General features: G+C 40.5%; 1 protein-coding gene across 1 annotated transcript in view; it reads left to right on the top strand.

Annotated features, from left to right (window-relative positions):
* Positions 1–1,503: 1,503 nt before the first annotated feature.
* SPIDR (scaffold protein involved in DNA repair) overlaps positions 1,504–25,872 on the top strand; it is a 199,020-nt gene continuing 174,651 nt past the window's right edge. Inside the window, exons 1-6 of the mRNA XM_027890237.1 lie at positions 1,504–1,568; positions 8,887–9,042; positions 10,075–10,153; positions 11,653–11,841; positions 14,249–14,406; positions 15,713–15,849. Of these exons, the coding sequence (XP_027746038.1) occupies positions 1,554–1,568; positions 8,887–9,042; positions 10,075–10,153; positions 11,653–11,841; positions 14,249–14,406; positions 15,713–15,849 (734 nt within the window). The 5' untranslated portion in view covers positions 1,504–1,553. The remainder of the gene's footprint in view (positions 1,569–8,886; positions 9,043–10,074; positions 10,154–11,652; positions 11,842–14,248; positions 14,407–15,712; positions 15,850–25,872) is intronic.

Raw genomic sequence — 25,872 nt, 5'->3', positions numbered from 1 at the left:
GAACTATTTCAAAAAAGTCACAGCTCTATTTTAATTCCTAATATAAAGGGTTCTTTTCTCACATGTTTCCTCTATTTCCATGTAATTTCAGTACTTCTTTCTGAAGAACATGAAAATAAATAAAAGAAATCTATTGATTGGGTCATCTTCTTGGGATTCTATAGAAGTAAGTTCCTTTCAGGTGTGAGCACCTTGGAATCCTCAGAAGCAGTTCATGAACAGAAAAAAATACAGATTCACTAAGCAGACCAGACTTCTGTGGTCCCTGTATTTCTCTGTGGTATAGTTCTAACACAAACTGTTTAGATGAATAGTGCAATAACATAATTTTTTAAAATATCAAAGAAAACCACTTTGATGATATATAATAGAATTCATTTGTCAGTCTGGCAATTTCAGAAGAAATACTGCAAATTTTTGGAAGGATGAGAACACAAGTGCTTTTAACTCTGTTTTGAACATAACAATCAAAGGCAGTATGGGGCTTGGATGATGGTGTTCCTGGCTCTTCTGTTTGCAAAATCCACTTTAATTAGTGGCAGTTTTATAAAGGGAACGCAAGACAGGTATTGGCCACAGAGTGCTTTGGAAAAAATACAAACTGTAAACTATAGACAGATATATGTAATTAGTGTTTAATAATATAAATGAAGTCATGCAGCACTTTCTACCAAAATGTGCTTTATGAATTCTAATTAAGCTAGAAGATAGACTACCTCATTTTACAAAAGACTGTTTATTATTAACTGTGTTAATAATAAAGCACTGGCAGCACTGGCAGCCTAAACGACCTTCTGAAGAACATACAAAAAGCAGTACAAAAATAACCTTTCTGCCAGTGTTTCCTCTCGCACCAGAAAAACATTTGTAAAGGTGATCAGCCTTTTTTCCTTCAGTTAGCTGCAGCTATTATTTTATGGAAGAGAACCTCCTTACAAAGCAGTTTCGATTCCACGTCTCTACACCTTGGCACTGGCATTACATTCACTGGCTTACTTTTTGTTCAGGGAATTATCTTACAGTAACGGCTTAACAGTGAAAGTATTTTTCATAAAGTGTCTAGTGTGGCTCGTGAACTCCTTCTACAATAAACACAGCTCAGACGCGGTTTCCACACCATCCCCTCACAAACCAGCGCGGCCAACTCAGCCCCTGCCCTGGGCAGAGGCACAGACGATCCCGGAGGCTGCAGCATCCCGTCGCTCCCCGCATGCCCGGCTCCGCATGAAACCTCGGGGCAGCCGGACGGGGGAAGGGAAGAAGGACACGGTGCCAGCAATGGGATTTCCCGCCGGGAAAACCACGTCGGCTCCCTGGGCGGGACCGCGACAACAACAGACACCGCCCCCCCCCGCGCGCGCACCGCGACCCTCCCCTCCCCTCCCGGGAAACCCCTCCCTTCTCCTACGTCACCCGCACTCCGCCCAATCAGGAGCCGAGGCTGCGGCGGCGCCAAAGCTGCAAGGGGCAGGCGCGCGCCGGGGGTTCCCTCGGCCCCGCCCCCGGGGCTCCCCCCGCCACGTGACAGGGTCCGCGGCCGCCGCGCCGGGGCGATGCCCGGCGGGAAGGTACCGGTGGCAGCGGGATGGGAGTCGAAGGGGCTCTGCCGGGACGGGATGGGGCGGACCGGGGAGCACCGCCTTGGCCGCCGCTCAGGGCCGAGCCCTGGCGGCCCTTGTGCCAGGTCCTTGTGGCCTCCCCTCCCGGCCCCGGGGCAGGGGGCGCGGGAGTGGGTGGTGCTGGTGGTGGTGGTGGAGGAACCGTTTCCGCCCCGCTGCCCTCTCCGGTCCGGTTCCAAGGCGATAGCGGTGCTGGCGGCCCGCCGCGCTGGAGCAGGGGGCGGGAACGCGGTCCTTCCCCGCGTCCCTGGTGTGCGCGGTTGCGCAACGCTGGCGGTGCGATCCATCCTCGCACAGCTGCTCCGGCGGGAGAGCGGGGCTCAGCCTCCTTGTAGACGGCAGCCAGGAAAGAAGTGCAGGGAGAGGAAAACTGTAACAGGAAAAGAGATTTGTCAAGAGTTGCCAGAATTAATATTGTTTTGAGCAGCTTCGCTTCTCCGAGTGGGAGTTGGGAGTGGAGGGAGGAGAAGCGCCCCGTGCTGTTTTTCGGTCTCTTTTCTTTGGTAGTTTGCTCGGTGCACTGGATGATCCCCGCGGGATGGCAATCAGGATGTGCTGTCTCTGATTTTCCATGCTTGTGCTAATGTTGAGGCGCTGCTGAAAGGCAGACTACAAGTGTCGGTTTTGGATATATAAATACAATTAGAAGTCAAATGACAGATCTGGTTCTTGAAGCATTTTGTTTAAAATGATGCCAATATTCAACGGATTTTTAAATATAACCCCATTTAAAGTAAATTGTAGTGGAAGAAAATGTCAACAGCAAGCTTAAAAATAACCTACTGTATTTCATTTAAATCGCCTTGCAATACTGACACTATACACTTTTTTTTCTGAAAGGTTTTAAGTCCTTGAGTAGTGAAAAGCTGCATGCTTCAACTACCAATATTTAACCAACACTTAGTAGTTTCTTTTGCAGACAAAGATAACGTTCCTCGTTACTTTATAACTTTTTTCACTGGTCAAATGAAAGTAGAACAGTCCTGCCCACTTGCTGACTATTAATTAAACTGATTAAGAAGAATTCAACCCGATACATAACAAAAAGCTACCGTTAGTTATCCAAAATGTTTAAGATACAATACATTTTGTTAAAACTTTTCTAAAATACCTCTGTTTTAACTATTTTGATAGACTGCAGATTTCTCTCTAACTACTTGGCACCAGTTATTAATACAAAGTACCACTTCAATAGCATTCTTATTCCATAAGAGGTTTTTTTCAATGTAAGCCTATAATGATTTATATTTTTGCTTAAGAAAGGATGAATAGGTTAAAAAGTCCCAATATTCAAATGGCGATCTTATATATACCTATGTATGTCAGTCAGTGATAACAGTCTTTCATTAAGAGTAGTAAAAATACACACAAAGAAAGGCTTTGAAACAGTGTTTTAAAAATTTTGGTCTCGCATCTATAGCAATGGGAATTGTGAGATTTTAATTTAGTTTTAATATTTCTTTTCTTTCCTGTCATGCTGACAGTGGGGAAGGAGACAGGTCATCGTCGCTGTCATTGACTGTGATCATACAATCTAGATTTTTTTCATGAGAGATTACAACTTGATGCAGACCTGTCTAGGGATCATTTGTGTTCTTGCAAATCATCTTTGGAAAATAAGCATGCTGGTTTACATAGGAATGAAAAAATAACCTTGGGTGGAAAAAAAATACAGAGTATGGCTTTAAGTGTGTAACCTTTATTTAAATCCTCGTTTGAGAGTTTAAAGTTCAAGGATGTTTTCTTATTAAATTAAAATTTCATTTTCTATCTGGGCACTAAAACCAGTAATTACGCTTTCAGGAGCTCTATAGCATGACTACTGAGTTTTGTTGAAAATGAAATGCCTATTGTCAAATTCAGTTTTGTTCTTTCTTAAAGTTGGTCTTTTGAAGGCTAAGACTCCTTGCTTTTAGTTTATGAGTACTTTTATGTGAAGTCTATGAGGATAAAGGCAAAAGATGAGGATGGCTGTTACTCAGTGTTTGATATTTCTTTCTGTGTACTTTGATGCAATTGTTCCCTTTAAAGATTTTTTTGAAAAAACTCAAAAAAGTCTCTGGAAACTAGAGCTGTGATTTTTTTCAGTACTTTTTCATTCTGCTCTGTTCAGGAAGATTACAATAGTTGTATTTGAATACTTTTGAGTGATGCTTAGGTGGCATGATTAACTGTTTAGATTTGCATGCCATTAGCAGGAGTTCATGCAGTGAAATATTTTATTTTTGTCCTTCGGCTTGTCTTGCTTTTTGTGTTAGAGAAGGTGAAGCATCAAGAAATGCCACTTGCATATGAGGGAGATAATATATTGGGTCTTGTGTTCCTGGGGGTTCTTCTCGTGGTTTTTGGAGCAGCCCCAAGAAAATAGGATTGTCTGGAGTGTAAAGGGTTTGAGCATATGGTCCCAGTGACTTCATATAGGGTACTTCTAGGTAACAAGTGTTTGGTATAAGTAACTATACAGATTGGTTGAGTGTAGATGTTCTAGATAGGAACTTCTATTTAAAAATCAAATCCAGTCCACCTGTCCCATACTTTTAGTAGTCAGTTGTGTAATCACTATGTATATTTATAGTTTTTTCAGAGCACGCCTCTCTTTTTTTCTCACACCTGAACCCTTGTAGGCTGACTTACTTTTATCTCACTGGAAATAACTGAAGGAGTAATGGGGGAAGGTTTGCTTGCCATGCCTTTTTTTTGAGGAGGACTCGATCCTAATTCTGCTGACACCAACTGGCATAATTAGTCTTTTTTTCTATTCTTTTAGAAGGAACTGTTCCAGAGACAAAATGCCATGATTTTGTGATCATAGATCAACAGACAATTTCTATATGAGGTAGCCATCCTAGCCTTTCCCTTTTTAACTCAAAATTTCAGAGGTCATATTTTGTCTTCTGACATCCTACTCAATTCACAAGGTTCTTTGCCTGACTTTTTTGTAATAAATCTTAATTTTATGGTGTATGCTGTGTCTACATGCTCTAGCTCTTTTGAGCCTGATTCAGTGATGGTTTTTTAATACCAATATCTTGTTTCAAGACACTTCATGCATGCCTTTCATAAATTACACAAGTTATTTTTTTGTTTGCCTTATTTTTATTCCAGAGGAAAAAGATAATTAACCTTGTGACTCAAGATTAAGATAATTCACTGTTGTTGCTGCATGTCTTTGGGAGCAGCACAGCCTTCAGATTAGCTTCATTACAAATATTTACTCCTGAGAAGTAAAGTTTCTTAAAATACTAGTTTCTCTGTTACCTTGAAGCTGGCTGGGGCATAAGCCAAGAGCCTTTAAAACTTGCCATTTCTGCATGCCGTCTCGTGTATTGCTGTGGCAAAAGTCCTTGGATGCCAGACCTCTGTGCCAAGGTGGCAGAGGAAGGGAGACAGTGCCCTCCTGAACATGGGCACTGTCCCACCTTGCCCAAAGGCAAAGAGCCAAACAGAGGCCCCCCAGGGCTGCTCCCAGCTCCCTTGCACCTGCTCCCAGGCCTGTGACTGCACTGCCTTGGCCACCCTGTTACCATGCATGGTAATTTTAAATTTTAATGCATTTGTGGTTTGAACCATGGTGACACCAGCAGCGTGTGCAAAGTATAGTCACTGCGTTTTCCTTCTATTCGTTGCATTGTAGGCTTCATCCAGGCAGAACTCTCTGGTGTCACTGTGTCCCTGGGAATTTTTCTTCTGAATCACGTGTCTTGAATCCTTGTAGCTACCTATATAGAATCATAGCATCATAGAATTAACTGGAAGAGACCTCCGAGATCATCAAGTCCAACCCTTGATCCAACCCCACTGGGATTACCAGATCATGGCACTCAGTGCCACATCCAGCCTCAGCTTAAAAACCTCCAGGGACGGTGAATCCACCACCTCTCTGGGCAGGCCATTCCAATGCCTGATCACTCTCTCTGTAAAGAATTTCTTTCTAATATCCAACCTAAACCTCCCCTGGCAGAGCTGAAGCCCGTGCCCTCTTGTCCTACTGCTGATTGCCTGGGAGAAGAGACTGACCCCCACCTGGCTACAACCTCCTCTCAGGGAGTTGTAGAGAGTGATGAGGTCACCTCTAAGCCTCCTCTTCTCCAGGCTAAACAACCCCAGCTCCCTCAGCCTCTCCTCATAGGACTTGTGCTCAAGTCCCTTCACCAGCCTCGTTGCTCTTCTCTGGACATCTGTACCTCCTTTTTATTACACACAATTTTCATGTTGCAGGTTTTTAATAAAAATACATTTGTGTACTTTCCACTTATATCTTCACGTAAACATTAATTCATGCATGTTGAAGTGATGCACTTTGTACATGGCATACTTTTCCTTTGAAAAAAAACTTGTTGTGTGTTTGTATGTGTATACACGCACCCATACATACATACAGTCTTCTAAGAGCTACAAAAACAGGCATATAGGCAAGACTTCCAGGACTGCCTAAGGTTAAAAACCAATCAACAACAACAAAAAAAAAGCCCCAAAGCCAAAATACCAACCAACTCAAAACTAGGGCCACAATGTGGTGTTGAACCATGTTGCCCTTGCTGGCTGTACTGTTAACTCTGAGCCTGGCAGATGTCATCTAGTCTGGGGTCATGGAAGTCAAGGAATTGACTCCAACTGGAGTGAGGCTTTGCTGTGACATTTTGCAGTAGAACCAAAAACTGGACCTTGATTTGTTTCAGTTGTTAATATTTGCCCTGTCCATGCTTTCTTCAGTGCAAAGGCAGAAGTATTTACTGAGGGGACAGCCCAGTGTAGAGGTTCATGTCTAAGCACTCTGGAAATCGAGGCTTGGGCCAGCATCTTCACTGGGAAGAAGGCAGGGCTTAAATTCTCTTTGTGTCAGTGCTGTAGCCTGCTTAATGTCCCTAAAATGCTGTTGATTCTATATTTAATACCACATCAGATTCAACGTTGTACTTCTCATATATCTGTGGGAGTAGTTATGGGGACAGTTTGACTTTGGTGACAATGACCTCTTGTAGTATCTGCTTTGCAGTGTAAATGCTCCCAGCAGTTTTAGAAAAGACTTTCAGCAAGGTCAGTTACCATCAGAGGAAACTGCAAAGCCCATTTATTTTACTCTGTCTTCTTACCATGAGACAGAAGGACTGTATCATCAGGGATGCTGTTCACTGTACTTGTTTTATTCTGTGAATAATTCTGTGGAAAACAAATATGCATTGCCAGTTACAAAATGAATGGAAAGTGCTCTCAGGCATCTGGTGTGCTTCTTGGGGCTGTACTGTGCAGGGCCAGGAGATGGATTTCGATGATTCTTGAGGGTCCCTTCCAACTCAGGATATTCTATGATTCTGTGTTTTTTTTTTTTAATGTTATTTTTTGTGTGGGTATGTTAGTTTGACATTGTAGTGGGTTGACCCTTGCTGGATGCCAGGTACCCACTAAAGCCACTGTCTTACTCCCCTCTGCAACTGGACAGAGGAGAAAAAATAGAACAAAGGATTCATGAGTTGAGATAAGAGCGGGGAAAGTGATGACCATCACAGGCAAAACAGACTCAAAGTAGGGATATTAATTAAATTTATTACTTACAGAATCAGAGCAGAAGAGTGAGAAATAAAATAATCTTAAAAACACCTTCCCCCCACCCCTCCCTCCTTCCAAGTTCTACCTGCTTCTTGCCAGCAGTGCAGGGAGATGGGAATAGGGGTTACAGTCAGTTGTTGTTTCTGCTGCTGCTCAGGGAGAGGAGTCCTTTCCCTGCTTCCTGTGGGGTCCCTCCCATGGAAGACAGTCCTTGATGGACCTTTCCAGTGTGAGTCCATCCCACGGGCAACAGTTCTTCATGAAACTGCTGTCCCTGTGGGTCACTTTTCCATGGGATGCAGTCCTTCAGGCACAGGCTGCTCCAACGTGTGACCCTACAGGGCCACAACTCCTACCAGGAAAACCTGCTCCAGTGTGGGCTCCTCTCCACACAGCTCAGCAGGTCCCTGCCAGGACCCTGCTCCATCATGGGCCTCCCTTGGGGTCACAGCCTCCTTCAGGCATCCATCTGCAGGGGCACAGCAGCTCCACCATGGTCCAGCACCTGGAGCACCTCCTGCCCCTCCTTCTGCACTGACCTTGGTGTCTACATTGTTTTTCACATGTTCTCACTCCGCTCCTCTCTGGCTGCAATTTCCATCTGCTCAGTTACTGTCATTCCTGGTTGGCTTGGTCTTGGCCAGTGGCAGGTCTGTCCTGGAGCTGGCATTGGCCTCACCAGACATGGGGGAAGCTTCTAGCAGATTCTGGCAGAAGCCACCCCTGTAGCCCCCCCCCCCCCCTCTGCTACCAAAACCCAGCCACAGAAACCCAATACAAATGTATATGTTACAATCCTGATTGACCAGTCTGGCTGAAAATGTGTGTACTGATTAAATTAACTTTGGAGTAATACTATTTTAATAGGTAGGAACTGTTGTTACTTGAGAGAAAGTATATCAGAAGAAGACAGATGTATTCAGGCAGATAATATAGTCAACATTTTGTGAGATAATTTTCAGTAGCATAGCAGGCTAAGTTGTTTATTGTGCTCAAGTTCATTTTTATGTGTAAACTTTGTCGAATCTGAGAGAGAGCTTTGGATGTGGTAATAGGCAATTCTCTCATCTTTAGCTAATTTCAGATGTTACAATCTGTTGCATTAATTTAGCACTGGATGCTAAACAGAATCGTATTTCATGACTTCAGTAATAATCCAAATGACTTCCAGCACCCTTTGGAAGGGGAAGGCAACAGATCATCTACTTTTTAGGGGGGGCATAATGGTTATCAAAACAAATCTAATTCTTACAGCTAAAGAAGTTTGGATGTTTTTTGTTTGGTTATTTTTTTTAATGGAGAACTGTATAGGGATATCTAGTTTGACCTGCTGCATAAACAGAATTAGACCAAATTAAATGTGAGTTTGAAGGAATTACTTCCTTAAAGTGTACTTTACTGAGCTGCTCCTGTTTTATGTAATATTTTTAGCTTCACTGAGCAACTATCAAATACTACTAGATGTAGCTTAGATCAAAAGAAAGTGTACTAATCAAAAATTAAATTTACCCATGACATTGGTAGTGGTGTTGTTACTTAGCGTTGCGTGAAAAATAGTTGCAAATGTTTTAGACTTCCCCCCCACCTCCAGCTCATTAAAAATCAGAGTTTATGCTTATAAATATTCAGAAAATACTGTGGGCAATCTTAATTCAGTAAATTTAACTTGAAAAGAATCATGTGTACACAGTGTTTTTAATAGATTTGCTTTTCCTTGTAGCGGAAGAGATTTTGGAATGCAGAATGCACACCCTTCCCAGATGAGACACCCCTATGTCCGAAAAAGTCAAATGTCAGGACATCACTGGCTGCTACTTCGATTTCCAATGCGTGGCTTAGGTGTGGGGATGGTTTTCAGAGCACTTCAGTGCTGGAGGTAAAATGCTGACATAATGGTGTAAGAAAGAAATGCAAACTGGCAGTTAGTTTCCATGCTTGACTGAATAATAAGATGTTGCCTTTTTTTTTTTTTTTGTTATTTCCAAATTAACAGCATATTGTTACAACTGTCAAAATAGACAGAAAAATGGAAAGTACAGTTATATAAGGACATTGTCTTATCTTGTTAGTGTAAGTTGCTGAGCATATGTTAATACCTTATGTTCTAAATAGCACTTATCACTTAGAAAATTTCAATAATACACTGATGAATGCAAAAGTAATTCGACATTTGAGATGGACTGCTATATTTCCTAAAAAATGTGTAACAAAAAGACTGTACTTTGCATCTGAATGTTTTTTGCTAGATCTAAATAATGTGTTTGCAGTAGTGAATTCACTGTAGAAAATCCTGCTTTTTGATGACCCTGCAGATGTGGATCTTGGTGCTCTCTTGGATAATATATCAAATTGTGTTTAACTTCTTGTGCGTGTGTTGGTCTTGTTGATCATGAGCAGAGATGTTCAGCCAGCTCTGAGTGAGAAGTGTTTTGTGCTGAAAATCATTATGAACCAAGTTACTTTTCTGTTTCTTTTTTCTGGTATTGAGCAGTCACACTGTTGCATAGCTTGTGGGATTTAGTGAAAACCAGTGACAGGGTAACCAAGTACTTCTTCCTGTAACCTTTGAATAGGGCGCATGCTTTGTCAAGCATGCTGTTACTACCCACTTCTGACATTTTAATGCTGAAAATACTGGCTCTTGTTCTCAAGGTTACATATGATTTCTGTCTGTCACAGTAAGTTTGTATGTTCCAAATCTATGAAAATTCAGCTTTTATGTTACTGTTCCCATGCTTTGATATCCCAGTCATTATATCACAGTCTAGTAGAAGATAGAAAAATTGTTTGAAATTGTGCTGCTGAGCTTTGGTGGGTGAATAACAACAACTTTGAATATATTGATACGTTGAAATTATTTTTAATGTCTTAGTGATTAAATCTCTCCCTTTGTTTCCTTTTAATATAGCACCAGAGACCTACTAATAAGAAATCCAGGATGAAGAAGCATCTTGGACCACTGTTAACATCTGCTGAAAGTGCAGCAAGTATGTTATAATTATTTCATGTTAGCGTTGTCAGAAGATTGTCACTTTGTTTCATTCCTTTATTAAGGTAGAAGTTGGCTTAAAATACTGGTTGCTTTCTTCTTCTGTTATCAAAAGCTAATTTTTATAAGACACACAGTCTCTTGCTGTTGCTGTTGGGCTCTTCTCTTCACCTAGAGTGCCAAATATATTCTGCAGAGCTGCAGTCACTCAGCTATTGCTCTTGAACACGGGGAGAGAGGCATCACTAATACTGTATGTGGTTATAACAAGGACAGGGTATTTAAGTTCTTTACATTTTTAACAGGAGAGAATGAAAAATAACCCTTAGCTATATAGACTGAGGGTGAAATTATTCTGTTTTCTGCTAGAGACAGACAAGCAGGCATGAGAGATAATATGCATTTTGTAAATATGAGTAATAGGTAGAAAAACAGAATTTTATCAACCTCCTGCTTTTGCAGTCTTCTGTATGCACCTGAGACATTTAATATTGTAATTAGAAAAAAAAGAACTCTAGGCAAAATAAAGAGGAGGAGGACTTATCAATTCTTTCCAGTTCTTTCCTTTCTTGAGTCTGGAGGAAAGGAAAGAAGGAGGGGGTAGTGGCTTCTTCAGTCTCTATTTCCGTTTGCTCTAGCAGCTGTACTGTTTCTGTTGGACCTAAGTAGGTGACCTACTGGGCACTTTCTGTCTATCTTTTGGGGTTCTAACTTTTCCAGATTTCTGAGAAGAACCTCTGTGTGTTGCAGGAGGAGATGTGGTTGTGTTTCCTCTAGGCCCTTCTGCTAAATTCCAAATCCCCAGTAATTGTCTAGCTTCCCATTTACGTATGAAGTTTCAGTAGTGGTAAGAAGTGGAAAGTTCTGCCTTCCTATGATTACTAGTTTGTATGCTTTATGCTAAGCATGAAGCCTCTTTTCCTTGTTTTTGTTATTAAAATGATGGAGAAAGGTATTTTGAATTAAAATGTATTACTTCAAAAACCCAACAACTTTTCTTTACAACTCCTGAAAAGTTGGACTTTTCTATTTTTTTCCCCACAGGAGAAAACTGAGTGAAATACTACTGGTGAAATACTTTTATTTGTTTGTTATTCGTTGCATGAAATCAGAGAAATCCCAAACACAGAATTTTAAGGACAGTCTTTATTTAAACCTCTTACCATTTTACAAGGGCACATATGGGGGAGCATTAGGACTGTGTGTAGAGGACTAAATGTCAGATAGTCATGCTTGTCCTTACTCTGCTGAAGGACGGAGTGATAGCCTCATTGTATAAAATGAAGTATTACCATTTATTATGGAGAGCCAAAAGGAAAATAATGCATGTATGTGTAAGAAATATGTGTGTTGATGCTTCAGTATTAATCTCTGATGCCTGTAGCATCAGAGAGTTGATAATTTCTCTTGTTAAAAATAGTATAGTTTAATTTTTTATAATTTTAAATTTAACAAAACTTCCTTTCTGTAACAGTCTAACACTTTACTTTTTAATAGATGCTGATGCTGCTGCTGAAAGCTCTAGGGAAGCTGAGGACATAATATGGACCTCTAGTGGCAGTGATTTTTCAGACAATGAAAATAAAACATTGATTCCAAGGTTGCACAGCAAAAAAAATCACACTTCCAAAACAGAGGAATTGCCTAGCAGACATGATTTATTGTTGGAGGACAAAAGCAGTGAAGGTAAGTTCAAATGCAAGCAGATTTATCAAGAAACATTCTGTCAACTTCAAGTGCTGTAATGAGAATACTCCGAGGTCATTCTGACAGAAATGACATGATCTAATCCTGTTTTGGTTGGGTCAGTTGGAGGGGTTTTTCTTCATAAATTTCATCTGGGTATAGAATAAGATCTTGCTATAAATTATGTACAAAAACTTTAAACCTTGGAGTAAAGGAGCAGAGTAAAGGAGAGAAATTGATTAAAAAGTGTGTCTGAAGACAGAAAAATCTAGTGTGCTGTATTATTACAAGTGTTAATTAGGGTAGTATGTAAGTTGCATTAGAACTTGTTGGGAAGTATTTTCAATGTGAAAAATAAATCACGTTAACTTTGTATTACTTCAGCTAGATGTGAAGCATTACAGCCAGATTTCACATTCTGGATGTCTGGCAAAGTGTTCAAAGACCGTTGTGAGCTGAACAAATGGATTGACTGATATACTTTCTGTGTGTGACTCTGGATAAACATACTCCTTATATTTAAAACAAAAATGCAAAATCTTCCTCCTTTCATCCATATTTTTATCACCCTTTTAACAGTGCCATTGTCATATCTGAGGTTGTCTTTTATAATTCCTAGTAATTTTCTTCTTCTTGAAATGGAAGGACTGTCCATTTTCTAAACTGTAATCTATTGCTGACCAGGAATCTTTCTAACCTGCTATAATATCATTCTGTCACACTTGTCCCATGAAAGTGCAGGCTTTAATCTTTCTCTCTCTTTTGTTTGTTTGTTGTTTTTTTTTTTTAAGAGACAATACACAGATTTATTTTTAATCTTGTAAGGTAGCAAAATTTAGTTTCTCTGTGTAATTGAAGAAACCCTGATGAATTGTGTATCTGTTTGGAGGTACTGAGAAAATCCAGTAATTTCCTGTTTTTCTTCTAAACCCAAAAATATCCTGAAAGCAATGGGGAGTAAAAGATTTCTACACTTTTTGGAGTAACCATCATAGAGTATGTAAAGTGCTGTAATTAGTGTGTAATCTGTGTGTGTGCATATATAGGTATAGTTGTAGAAATGGCTACAGTAGCTGAAAAAGTTATTTTTAAAAGTGACATTCCCTTTCATGTGAAGTGCTTCAGTGTGACAAGATAAATCGTGTTGTCTTGTATTTTATTAAGGATTTATACTGCTGTCACAAGTTACACACAACTTGTCACACAGCTTCAAGAGAAACCTCTTTGTGCTACCTGGTCACCAGGGTCTGTGTTTAAAATTGCTGATGAAACTTTCTCATAATTAGAAACAGAAGTGCATTTGTGTGTGTGACAAAGCAGGGAACACCAGATCTGTATGTTTATTTGTGTGGGTGACTTCAGGAAGTTCAATAAAGAAACTAGTGTCTTAGACTATAGCACTGCACTACCAAGTCCAGAAGGTACTACCACAGTTCCAGGGGTATGTATGTCTGTCTGGAGTATTCTGCAGGTGCTGCATCTTCCCTATACGTGACTATTCTGGTGTTAGAAGTATGACATTTACAAAAGCAAAACCCAGAAAAGCTTTCATCCCTTCTCCTCTGAACATGCTTGTTTATACAAAAGGGCATTGAGATTATCCCTCTCAGTACCTTGTGGCACTTGGACCTGAAGAGTGGTGAGGCTGCTATTGCAGCTCAGGTTTCCATGAAACCTTCAGTAGATCCTCAGAGGTATAAGTGTACTTTCGGAGTTGCGTTAAATACCACCTGGTCACGAGGATGGTGGAAGAAAAGTTCTGCATTTGTATCTGCATCTCTTTGTTTATTGCCATTTTGTTGTGGGTTTGTTTGTTGTTTTGTTTTTTTAAACTCTGTCTTTTCTTGTGCCTGTTTCTATTAATTTATCCTAAGCAATCCTCTCTCTGGTGTGCTTAGAGGTTTGAATTGCAGACCTGTATGTTTAGGCATGGTGTTCTAGGAGGTGACCATTTCAACTAGCTTTACCATTCCTCTCTGAGGGTTACCAGTAACAGCAGATGTTAACTAACACTTTTTGAAGCACTTGCTTAGAACAGCTAACTAACTCTGAAAAAGCACTTGGAAACTACAATACAACTGGGCAAAAAAGTACCCTAATTAAACCATGGAAAAACTAATAACTAAACTAAAAAAAACCACCCTATGTACCTGCGCAGCTAAAGGCACTGCCAAACAGTGCTTTGAAGTAATTTTTGTGTGTGTAATGTTTATCTTTCTTCACAGAAGATTTTCTTCTAGTAGGATTTTTTGAGAGACAAAGTAGTTGAAGATCAGTTGAACACAGGAAAAAGAAAAACATTGCATTTTTTGCTTCAAGTTCAGGATAACTGTATTATTACTTTGACTTCATGCTTTTAATAGATGATGATTAAGAAAAAACTCTTTTTACCAATGTTCTATTTTAGATGAATTGGAGTTCATCGATTGGGAGAACGATAGTGATTCTACCAATAAGTGCGATGGATCAGAAAAAGATGACAGCTTACTAGAGATATCAGACTCGGACTCTTGCACAAATATTAATTCCCTGCCTGTTAGAGAAGAGAATGATGAGCTTTGTAAGGTGAGAAATGTTCAAGTTTGAGAAAAAAAGCTTCTGCTATAATTACGAAAGGTATACATATTTGATTGCATTTAATTTGGAGAAATGTGACAATTTTGCTTACCTTGTCTCTCCAAAAGGAATTCTGTACACAAGAATTTCAAGGCGTTTTCTCTGACTGCCAAACATCAAAACCAAGCCCCACACATAGAACTTGGTAGTGTGGTCACAGGATGACCAAGGTGGGAAAGCACCTCTGGAGGTTGTCTACCCTCTGCTTGTAGCAGGGTCGTCTGAAGCTGTCTGTTTGAGGCTGTGTCTGGTTGGATTTTGGGTATCTTCAAGAGTGGAATTTCCTGTAGTGTGGTGGGTGAGACAGTTTCCTATTTAGTTCTTTGAGACCATGACTGTCTAAAAATTCAGGTATTTGGAATAGAGCTTGTTCTGAGGTCAATGATGAAGTAGGAGACTAATTACAGGACTCTCTTTTTAGTCATGAGGATTGCAGACCTCAGAAAAGGGACAGCAGTAAAAATTGAACCTTATTGGCTAAGGTTTGGTACCATTTCCCCCTCTCTTCTGTAGAAAATATACATTTATTTATAATGAAGGCATTCTGCTGTGTCAGCTCTAGATCTTTGTTTAGTATCTTACAATGAAAGGATTTGCATTAAAATACTCCAAACGGGTCAGCCCCCTCGGCCAAGGTAACATTTGGAATGGACTGCAAGTCACTGTCCCTGGAGGTGTTTAAGAAAGAGTGAACATCGCACTTAGTGCTGTGGTCTAGTTGGCATCCTGTTGTTCAGTTGTAACTCGGACTCGATGATGTCAGAGACCTTTTCCAAGCCGATTGATTCTGTGATTTACCCTCCAGTGCTGGGGGCTGGTGGTGCCCCCGGGGAACCCCCGCCCGGCAGCGCTCCCTGGGATGTGATGCTGCCCAGAGACCGGGGCTGGCACGGGTGGGCAGAGCCGACGGGCTGGGCTGTGACCCCGCTCAGAGGAGCCCAACCAGGGGAAAGGGGCAGCCAGGGAAATATCAGTAGGAGGGCGGGTGTCGGAGCGCCGGGAGGAGCCGGGGATCCGTACTGGAGCAGCCCGGCAGAGGGCACCGCAGGCCCAGGAACCTCGGCCGGCAGTGGGAAAGAGACAGGGAAGGCTGTTAGCGAAGTGGATTAAAGCCATACTAACACCTATTTAACTTTGTGTATCGATTCTCTATTAGAACCCTCGTGAGTGAGTGCGGGTGGAGTGTGATAGCCAGTTCTGCTTGCACAGGAGGGAGAGCAGCCTCCAGTTTCCCCATGACCCAGCCCCATTGCAGGGTCCTACTGCCTTGCTGGGGCCGGAGGATGAAACAGCGAGTCTGGCTGTGGCCCCTCACTACAAGAAGGACATTGGGGTGCTTGAGCGCGTCCAGAGAAGGGCAACCAAGCTGGTGAAGGTTCTGGAGCAAAAATCGTATGAGGAGTGGCTTAGGAGCTTGGGGTTCTTTAGTCTGGAGAAAAGGAGACTCAGGGGTGACCTTGTCACTCTACACTACAGAGTCTTAAGCTGTGCCAGGAGTGGTTTAGGTTGGAAATCAGGAGGAATTTCTTCACAGAAAGGGTGGTTAGACATTGGAATGTTCTGTCCGTGGAGGTGGTGGAGTCACTGTCTCTGGAGGTGTTTAAGGAAAGACTGGACATGGCACTTAGTGTCATGGTCTAGCTGACACAGAAGTGTTGGGTCATAGGTTGGCCTTGATGATCTCAGAGGTCTTTTCCAACCTAATTGATTCCATGATTCTGTGAACATGGAATGGCTCTCATTTGACTCCTGTGGGTGTCAGTCCCACTTTATCATCTGTAGCTCAGAGTTCAGCAATGGTTAGCCAAGAGCTTTCAGATTTGTGAAGGACTGGTTTTATATAGCCCAAGTCCCAGACTGCAGCGTCAGAAGAGACTCTGCGTAAAGCTGTGAAAACAGAACTAGGATTTATGGAAGTGGTTGTTCTGCTTTTATTATACCAGCATGACTTACCCCAGTGTACATGGAAAGTTGGATAAATGTTACGAGACACATGTTAGAAAATGGTGCTCATGAGAGGATTTTTTGGGATGCAACCATACTTAATAAAAGTTTTTTAACCCTAACCACAATAGTTATGCTGATATAAAAGATATGGGTACATTAGGAATTTGAGGATGTCCCTACAGATTTCCCTTCCCAGTTGGAGTGCCACACTATGGGAATTTTCCTGGGTGGTCGGCCTCACCAGAAAACTTTGTTCTGGGAATTCAGTGTATACAGGAGGGTAAATCCCCAGTGATAGCTGTGCCTGTTGCAGTCTTTGTTTTGCTTTACTTGGGATAGGCTGTTTTCCTAGGAAAAAAAACCTGCAGGCAAGCTGTTTGAGAGGTTTCCAACAGAGAATAGAAAAGTAATATTCACTATAGGAGGTCATTTACTGTATGAATATTCTTTAAAAAGGCCTGTTAATTTTGTGGCCTAGTTCATGGTGAGGGAAGGGGGGGGAAAAAGCCAAATGTTGATATAGCCTAGTTTTTGTGGTATTTTGCAAATCTCTAGAATCTAATGGAGTGTGTGCATAATCAAAAGACCATGAAATTTATTTTACCCCACTTCAAAATATGCCAAATACCAAGAGGTTCTGGAGGTTTAAGATTACTGCCAAATATCTTTATGGTAGTATTTACCCTTGGTAGGAGTGCACTAGGTTTCTACTGGGAAATCTCAGAAGATTAATAACTGTGGCTTCCCCCCTCCCCCCATATATATCAATATATATAATTTTAAAATTACTTCTATTCGGTGATAATTAATGACATAGAAAAGCTTCATGTGTTGTTTTGGTTGGAAGATAAAACTCTTACTTATCTCTAGGGTGTAAAGCTACAGTCACGATTCAGTTTATGTTCCAAGTCCCTGTCCTGCGTCTTTCCTATCAGCTATCCACTTCTGATGTGTAAAGCTGCTTGATAGAGGGTAATGAGGAAGGCAAGTTGAAGCTGGTCTTGTGGTGAGAAGCTGTTACCTAATTTTTGGTTTCTGTTCAGTACAAAATTTTTGAAGAAAGCGTGAGCAAGATGTGACAGGGCCATGCTTTACTTTCTTTTGGATATTTTTGGGTGATGGGAGTGTTATTTTATGTTAGCTTTCCTTGGACTTATATGTGTTTGAATTTTTGTTTTAAGATGTTAGAGGACAAAGATCTGACAAGGCCTGATCTTAGAGTTCCTTCACTTTCAGTTGCCAGTGGTGGATGCCTAAGGGGAACTTTTTTCTTGGGCACCATGCTACTAAAATAAAGATTAACCATTAGTGTTAGTTTTTTCAGCATACATGTTTTCCAGGACAGCATCATGTTATCATCTCAAAATTAAAAAAGCCCGTATTTTTATGCATTGCTAGTGCATTTGCTCTGATAGTGAGCGATCTGATGGGATGTTGATGAATATTGTGCAAAAGTAATTTTAATGTTGTGCTAAAGATTTATTTTTGTGTTTTCCCTGAGTGAAGAACAAATTATATGAGAAGTTCTTCCTGTGCATAGATGTGTATAGGTCTGTGTCTTTTACCTGAGACCCTCTGATCTTTCAAATTAAGGTTCATTCAGTTGCTTAGCTCATGGATTTATTGCTGTCCTAACTTTGTTCTTAAAAAAACCCACACTCTGTCTTTCTGTGGCATTACATTGAGGGGGATTCAACATGTTTAATGAAATTCTGAATAGGTCACTTAAATAATGAGTAGGCCAAGATTTTGCTTTTATTTTTGAACCTGCTTTTGTGTCCTTGCTTTCTTGATCCCTTATGGTGGTAATTATAACTATCATTGGCTTGGTAATTAGAATTGAGTCTAGGACTCTTGTTGTGTAACACAATTTAAAAGAGGTTATCTCAAGGCAGGGAATCATTATTATGGCAAATGGAATTTGTGTCATCCTGTCAGACTGATGACTTAACACTGATAAAGGATGATGATATGACCGTGTTATTGCAAGCACTTACTTTTGTCAGTCCATTACCAAAGGAAGTGTATTAGAATATATACAGAATACCCACAAGCTTACAATTATTTCTAAGTATGCACTTCATGGAGTAATTCAGGTTGGAAGGAACTTCAAAATGTCTCTAGTTCAACCTGCACAAAACAGGCTCAGGTGCAAGGTCATATTCTGGTTGGATCCTGGAAAACTCTAGGGATGGAGACAGCATAACTGGTCTGGGCAGCATCCCTTCTCCCTCCCCTGCTTTTCTTCTCCCTGCCTTTCCACAAACAGGAACCTTACTTTTCTGAGTAGAACTGGTCTCTTCTAGCAGGTCTCTTCAGGTGTGCTTTTTAGGCAAGACCTGTAAATCAGCAGATGGCAGTCCAATAGCGGTGCAGAAACAGGTACTTTTTTTATTCATATCAGCAAGGTGGAAGGATTTATACCTGAATGACAAGACAAAGCTAAATTTGGGCACCAGCTGCTTTCTGCTGCATCCCATCTAGAGGGATGTCTCTGCATGTTCTGATGGAGAAATGAAGCTTTAAAGCCTTTTTCCTTAGTCACAGAAGACAGTATTTCCCCTCTCAACTTGCTGTTTCCAGGATTTGCTGAGATTATCAGAATAGGAAACAGGATGTTTCTGGGTGAGCTGTAGCTATCTGAATGATAACTTTTTTTCCATAAGTTAAGAAAACAATAGTTAAACAGTAATAATTAAACAGTGACCCATTCATTTTAAAACTGGATTGAAGGCACTAGGTCAGCTAATAGCTAAATGGCTCAGATGTTCCTTGCTTTGATGCTTTAAATTATCTTGGGAATATTTTTCTTTATAATTCCAAGACACAGGAGTTCAAATTTCAGGGTAGCTGAATTGGCTCATTATGTTCCTCAAGAATGACACAGTCAGTCATATGAGTGTCTTGATACGCATTAAGTGTCTTTTTGGTGGTGTAAAATTTCAGATGTCCACGATACCCATTTTGAAGGAAGTGTCTTTGATCACAGTTCTCATAGTGTGTGTGCTCTTGTGGGGGACCCAGAGTGTCACTGAGATAGCTGTACTTCTTTCTGCCAAGTTTGTGAAATTCCTGGATAACTTATTGAATGTAATTTTTACAGAAACTTCTGTGTACCACATTCTGGGTGTACGAAATCTGATGGATCACAGCAGCTATCACAGTGACATAAACAGACTTTAGACCTTTCTGCTTTGAGCTGCCATTCCCAGACCATATTTTTATGTTGTTTGAAGCGCCAGGCTGTTTGTATGTGCTTAATCCAGCCCCTCTGTTTTGTTTAAATTAAGGCTTCAACTGAGCCCCATATTCTTTCTTACACTGCTCTGGAGAGCAACAACTTTAAGCGCAGCTGACAGCGTTGCTATCTTGGCATCCATGTATTGAATGCCCCTCTCTTTGTGGTCTTCCCCACCTCCTCCCCCATGTTTGCCTGGTGTTTTGAACAAGATTCAAAGGGCCTGTATTAGTTTTCCTGTAGCTGCATGCCACAGGAGGCATCTGTGTTTCCTCAGGCCTGGCACCTCTCAACACAGTGGCTCTTCACAGCATCACAGTGGATCTTCAGGAGTACCAGGGAGAAGCAAAGCAGTATATGTTTGTCCTGTCAGGGCCCTGACCTCCACCTAAAGAGGTGGAGCAAAGAAAGAGGGGCTCATCTATCTTCTGTTGATATTTTGCCTAGTGCTACAGCAGAGGAGGGTATAGGAAAGAGGGGAGCGTGCACTGCTGGGAGTGTAGACTGTAAGGAAAGAAAGGATAAAGCCAGGGGAGTTAACAACATTAATAGGAAGTTAAAGGCTTTTGTCTTCCTGGTTTCCTCACCTCCGATGAGGCTTTCTTTTGTTTGGCATTATGGATAATTGCTAATAGTGTTGTGCTCTGCACAATGCTGGGAGCACAGTGAGAAAGCTGGTGGGTTTTGATTTGTCTGTCTTCCAAACTGGCTCAGGAACCTTCAGACTAAATGGGAGGAGAGGTTACTTTGAATTTGTTGGAAATCCTTTTTTGAAGGACATGGTGGAAGTTTTAGTTAAATGCCAATCTTAATAATTTCTTTTTCTTATCAATGTGCTTTCCAAGTACTGTGGTTCTAGAAGGAGACCTAAACTGAGTAGATTGGCTAATGGCTTGAATTCTCTAAAAGCATTTGGTTCAGTCTTTCTTGTGTGTTGTCACTTCTTTTTAAAAATAAATTTATGACCTTTTAATGGCTGGTTCTGTCACCCATCATGTCAATTCATTGTGTCAGGCAAAGAACCTAATATATCAGGGAAAGTAAAATTCTTTTTTGCTAGCACTCATGTTTGTTGCATCCAGTTGTGAAGAAAACATTTCATGACCTTTTAAGGTTACTAGTGCAGTTGTGGCTTCCATTTTTTCACAGCTGGTGTTGGGGTTTGTGGCAGCAGTATAAGAAAGACACATGCATGGCTATCTCAAAAAAAGTGCCTTTGTAATACTGCCTATAGAGTGGCTATTAAGTGAAAATAAGACACTTAAATGTCCAAGGTCATCCGGTTCCTGGTAGAACAAGTAAAGTATTAGGGGTACCAAAATCGTCCAACTATCCCTATGTTTCGGCTTCACCTTCTTATGAATTTCTTGTTACTTTTCACCAAACAGAACTGTTCCTTCTTTAATAAGGGTTAGGCTCTTTGTAGAATCTACTGAATTGTGAAAATCTGGAAATAAGTTTAGGATACCTTCAAAAACAGAGGAAAATCAAAGTTTAGAAACTATTCCGTACTAACCTCAGGGTTATTAAAAACCCCTGAGGTTTTCTGAGTGTGTTTCTCTCTCTTTAATGGGTGAAGCTCTTGTATATCTCTGCTTGTTTTTATCTCTCATGGAAGAGGGCAGTTATGTGGGGCGTTTGTTTTGTTTTGTAGGGTTTTTTTAACTCATGGCACTGTATTTTTAGCTTGGAAAGAATGCAATTTGGTGATATGGTATGGGAAACATGACTTTTGTTCCTGCCTCCCATTGCAGTGTGTGTGTTGGATAGCCAAGGGGGGCTATAAATGGGCGCAGAACAAATGGAAAGAAACTGAGAATGTTTATAATAAAACTTAAGAAATTTGCAGGTATGAAATGTTGTGGGAGAGATTGACTCTCTTGAGGACAATAAGAAGGGACTGGGGCGGGGTGAAATCCTAATGCCTCTCATATCCAGTTTGGCAGGGTCTGTGTCATGTTCTATGATAAACAGTTTCTGTACAAATGTCTGAATCATCTGTAGATGGCAATTCAGATTTACAGTTCTTTTGTTATCAGGACACTCATGTTTCAGACTAATAACCCTGGTGGCTGATTAACCCTTTCTGTGGAGATGGTTTATAGTGATGGGCTCTAACTCTGTGACTGTAATATGTTAAAGAGAATTTTGCCTACTCTGCAGGAATATGTTAACACACTCTCATGTATAGACCAGCTGCAGACAACCCTGCTCCATCCTTTTTTTATCCCCTTTAGGATAACACTGCCCTCAGACCGGGGCAACAGCCTTGACAACTTGATGGTTTTATCTCTGTCCTCAATCTCTCTGGAAGTATGCTATGAAATTGTTACTTCATATATCTTTCCCACTACTCACAACTTCAGCCCAACTTTATTATTCCTACTTCCTGGGCACATGAAGAAGCTGTTGCACGTGGCTGTTGATTCACTGCTCAGTCCCAGCACAGTGGCATTCTTTTTGACTCTGTCCCAGTCATTCTCCTCCCACTCTGTCTCCTCTTCCCAGCACAGTCACTATTTCACTCACTTGTCCCCATTCACCTTCACCTGGTCTTGCTTGGTCTCAGTTCACTGCTTCTCTCTTGCCTAATACAAGGTTTTAATCCTGTGCCACCAAATACTCTCATCTGGTTGCAACTCTTCAGAAACAGTGACTGTAGCAAACTTGTTGGTATTTTGCAGACACATTCCCACCTTCCTGTACGTGGGAAAGGGAACATTGAAGCTAAGTGACAAAACCAGTCTTGAACAGAAAGGCAAACGCAATGGGCAGAGCACCTTCATCCTGACATAAGTAGTTATGTACGAGAAAACTTGAGGGTTTTGTTGGGTTTTAAATACTGTGAAAACACTAAAAACACTGCAACTTTAAAAATCCACTAAGTTTGCACATAAACTCTACTTATGGATAGTAGTTTTGGTCTTCCCATTCACAAAAAGGTGCAGTGGAAGTAGAAGAGCTTCAGAGCAGGTTGGTATGAGTGAAAAATTCCACAGAAAAGAAACTGTCAGCTTCAAAAAGAGATTGCTGTGGGGAGGACATGGAAGAAACCCATGCCTCATAAACAGATAAGTAAATAAAATGCCTCAGTACCGTATAGGAGACATCAAGTGAAACTAGAAGGTTGATTCAACATTGAAAAGGAGTTGATTCATACCACCATATGAGTTGCAGAGCTCCCTTGCCACAGGATGATATAAATGCTGAAATATTACATGGGTTCAAGACTAACTGGACAAACTCATGGAAGACAAATCTGTTAAGAATTAAATACAAAAGCCTTGCCTCTCGTTGTAGCCACAAACTGGAATTGGGAAGGCTGTTCTGTGGCAACATTTCCACATGCTTGTCCTGTTTTAAACTCTTCCCTAAGTATCTGAGAGTAATAATTGTTGGAGACAAAAGTAAGGGGCTAGAATGATCCTTGGTAGATCCCTGTTTCCGTGTTTCTGTGCTGTGGGCTTTTCAACGTGTGTGAATTTTGTCCTTTTTACTATCGCCACCCTCAGTGCTTTCTCAGCAGAGCGATTGAGAAGTCCCATAGCAAAAGACAGTGTTGCAAATGGGTCTCCACTTGGTCAGTGCAATGGATACCTTTGGTAGCTGTAGTTCTCTACCACCTGCTGCTCTGTGTGGCTTTTTGCACAATATTTTTTCACGTAGTCTAGTTTTATGCTTACTTCATGTTTTTAATAAAAATTTCTGTGCAGACGTAGGGAAGGAGAGGAGCTTTTGAGACAACATAGATTTTGTAGGGGGTGATGGCCATTTAGCTTCCCTGGAGTGAGCTAGTGTCAGGCTTCACAGACTTAAGTTTCTTTAATTTGCTTGGTTGGGTGAGGGAGAAGTGCAAAGCTAAGTTCTGGCTTTCTTGTTTGTTTTCCTTTTTTTAATTGAAATCTTTAATTTTTATGAAAAAGCACTATGGTTTTCTTTTTCTTAAACCTAAGTATTTGTTGAAGGACACTGAAGCATCACGAAATTAAAAAAAAAAAAATATTGATGTTGCCAGTTGTGAATCTGGTATGTTCCAGTCATAAAGTGATTTGTCTAGGATATGAAGCACTTAGGATCTTCTGGGATGGGACAACAGTAGAACTAGTAGTATAGAAAAAATAAAAAAGTAATATAAACCCACAATACTGAACTTTCTTTCTGGGGTAAGCAGGGTAACTGCAGCTCCCTTGGGGAGCTTGTATGTGAATTCATCAGAGTATAATGGTGTGGGCTGAAGCTGGAAATAGGTGTATAATGCAAAAGTAATAAATAATATGTTCTTCATAAGCTGATGACACAAAATTATTATACTGAAGCTCATCTAGCTCAGGTCCTAATTATAATAGTATTTTCTCCCAGTACTTTGTTAAATACTGTGCTGTGGGAGAAGGAAGATCTCTGTTGCAGTTCAAGTGCTTTCTGAGCCAGAAGTTGCATTGAAGTTATTAGGTCTGGGAAACATTGTTTTATCCTTCAGTAGGTAACTCAGTCCATTTGGTGGAGGTGGATACCCCAATCTAATATCTAATAATGCATTATCTGTTTAAAGGCAGAATTAGAAAAAAAGACTTTTTAGCTGTGGCAGTTGCAGATAAAACATTATATTGCCTTTTGCCCTGTTCTTTGCAGACATGTACAGAGAAAAGAATTAACAATATTATGGACAGTAACGTAACAGTTTTACAGAACTGCTTGTAAAACCAGACTAAATAGCTGTATACCGGGAAACTTTACAGATGGTGTGCTTTGACTAATTTATTCCTCCTTTACGGGACTCAGCAGCATCATCCTTATAAGATACTTGTGGTGTGTTGGGAGAATATAAGTGTTTCTGTATGGTGTTTACTTACTAGTTTAGAAAGGAAGGGCCAAAGCAGCAATTTGGACTAAGAAACTTTATCGGCCTCAGCCTGTAGTAACTGGAGGAGGAGGTAAGAAGAGAAAGAGATATATTTTCTCTTAAGTTGTTTATGGTGGAATGTTGGATTAAAAGATATCAGGTTATGTAGACTTTTTGAAGGGTACATATTCAGGACCTGGAAATAAAACAGGACATAACTGCCACTCTCATGGCTAAAAAGCAGTGAGACAGACAATAGATGAGTCAGTTTAAACAACAGCAAAAGCAATGTTTGAACGTGAAACAAGTCTGAAAAAAAGTGCAGGAGAGTGATTATTTTCCTCTACTTTGTAACCTTTATATGCACTTGAGTCTAGTTTTCTTATGCAAACAGTAAAGATAGATTTGTTTCTTGTATTATTTTTGACTTGTGGTTTATATTACTTATGTATTGATTCTGTGATGCTTCTCTTATCTGCAAAAGCATTTCGTTGTTAAAAACTTAGTACTAACTGCAGCAGTTGTGGAAGAAAGAAATAGTTCAGTGGGCATCAGAATAGGGCAGAGAATTGGTTTTGGGTTTTGGGGTGGGTTTTTTTTTTTTTGCGTGGCTTTACAATTTTATATAAATGGTTCCCATACATATTGATGGCTTCTCAAATCTAACGAACTCAGAGGAGAAAGTAGGTGTGGCAAAATACCTGGTTTTGTTTCTTCAGTGTAAAAAAAAAAAAAAAAAAAGGAAAACCCGAATCTATCACTTCTGTTGATTAGGGAGATGTTGATTCACTTTAATATATACGTCTAAGTGAAAAATATTGCACTTATCTCCTCTTTGGGGATGTGGAGTATTAATATTTAAGTTATCATAGTTTGTAGTGCTGGAGGTAAGTGAAAGAAATCATAATTGGGGAAACAATGGAAAGGAAATAATGAAAATATAATGGAAAAGAAAATTAGAACATAATTTTATATAGGATTGGAAGGCAGTGTAACTTCTATGCCACACTTCTGCAATACAACTCACTTTTTGAAGGCAAGAATGACAGTAAGATTTAAGGGGGAGGAGTTGTATTACATTATTATAAAGTACTCCCCATAATTTTTTTATTGAGTGTATAACTTTGCCACTACTTTGAGCATCCTCATGTTAGCATTTCTGCACATTTACTGCAGGAGTTGCTCGTAGATCATGACTTCAAATATTTGATTGTGAAGAAGCAAAACTTTTTACATCCCCTGCATATGAATTGCAGGATTTTCAAATATTACTCAGCTGTTACTTACTTGCCACCAATGAATTTGTAAGCATTTTGTAAAGCAGTGGTGATAGTTTTCTCTCTGCCTTGCATGCTCCAGAAGCTCTGAAAAGAAAGAAGTAATAATGTAG

The sequence above is a fragment of the Empidonax traillii genome, unplaced genomic scaffold, assembly GCF_003031625.1.
Source record: "Empidonax traillii isolate 1590-97213 ecotype Southwest subspecies unplaced genomic scaffold, ASM303162v1 scaffold281:size1424471, whole genome shotgun sequence".
Taxonomy (NCBI): Eukaryota; Metazoa; Chordata; class Aves; order Passeriformes; family Tyrannidae; genus Empidonax; species Empidonax traillii.
Note: the sequence above shows the minus strand (reverse complement) of the source record. Positions and strands in the feature narration are given on the sequence as shown.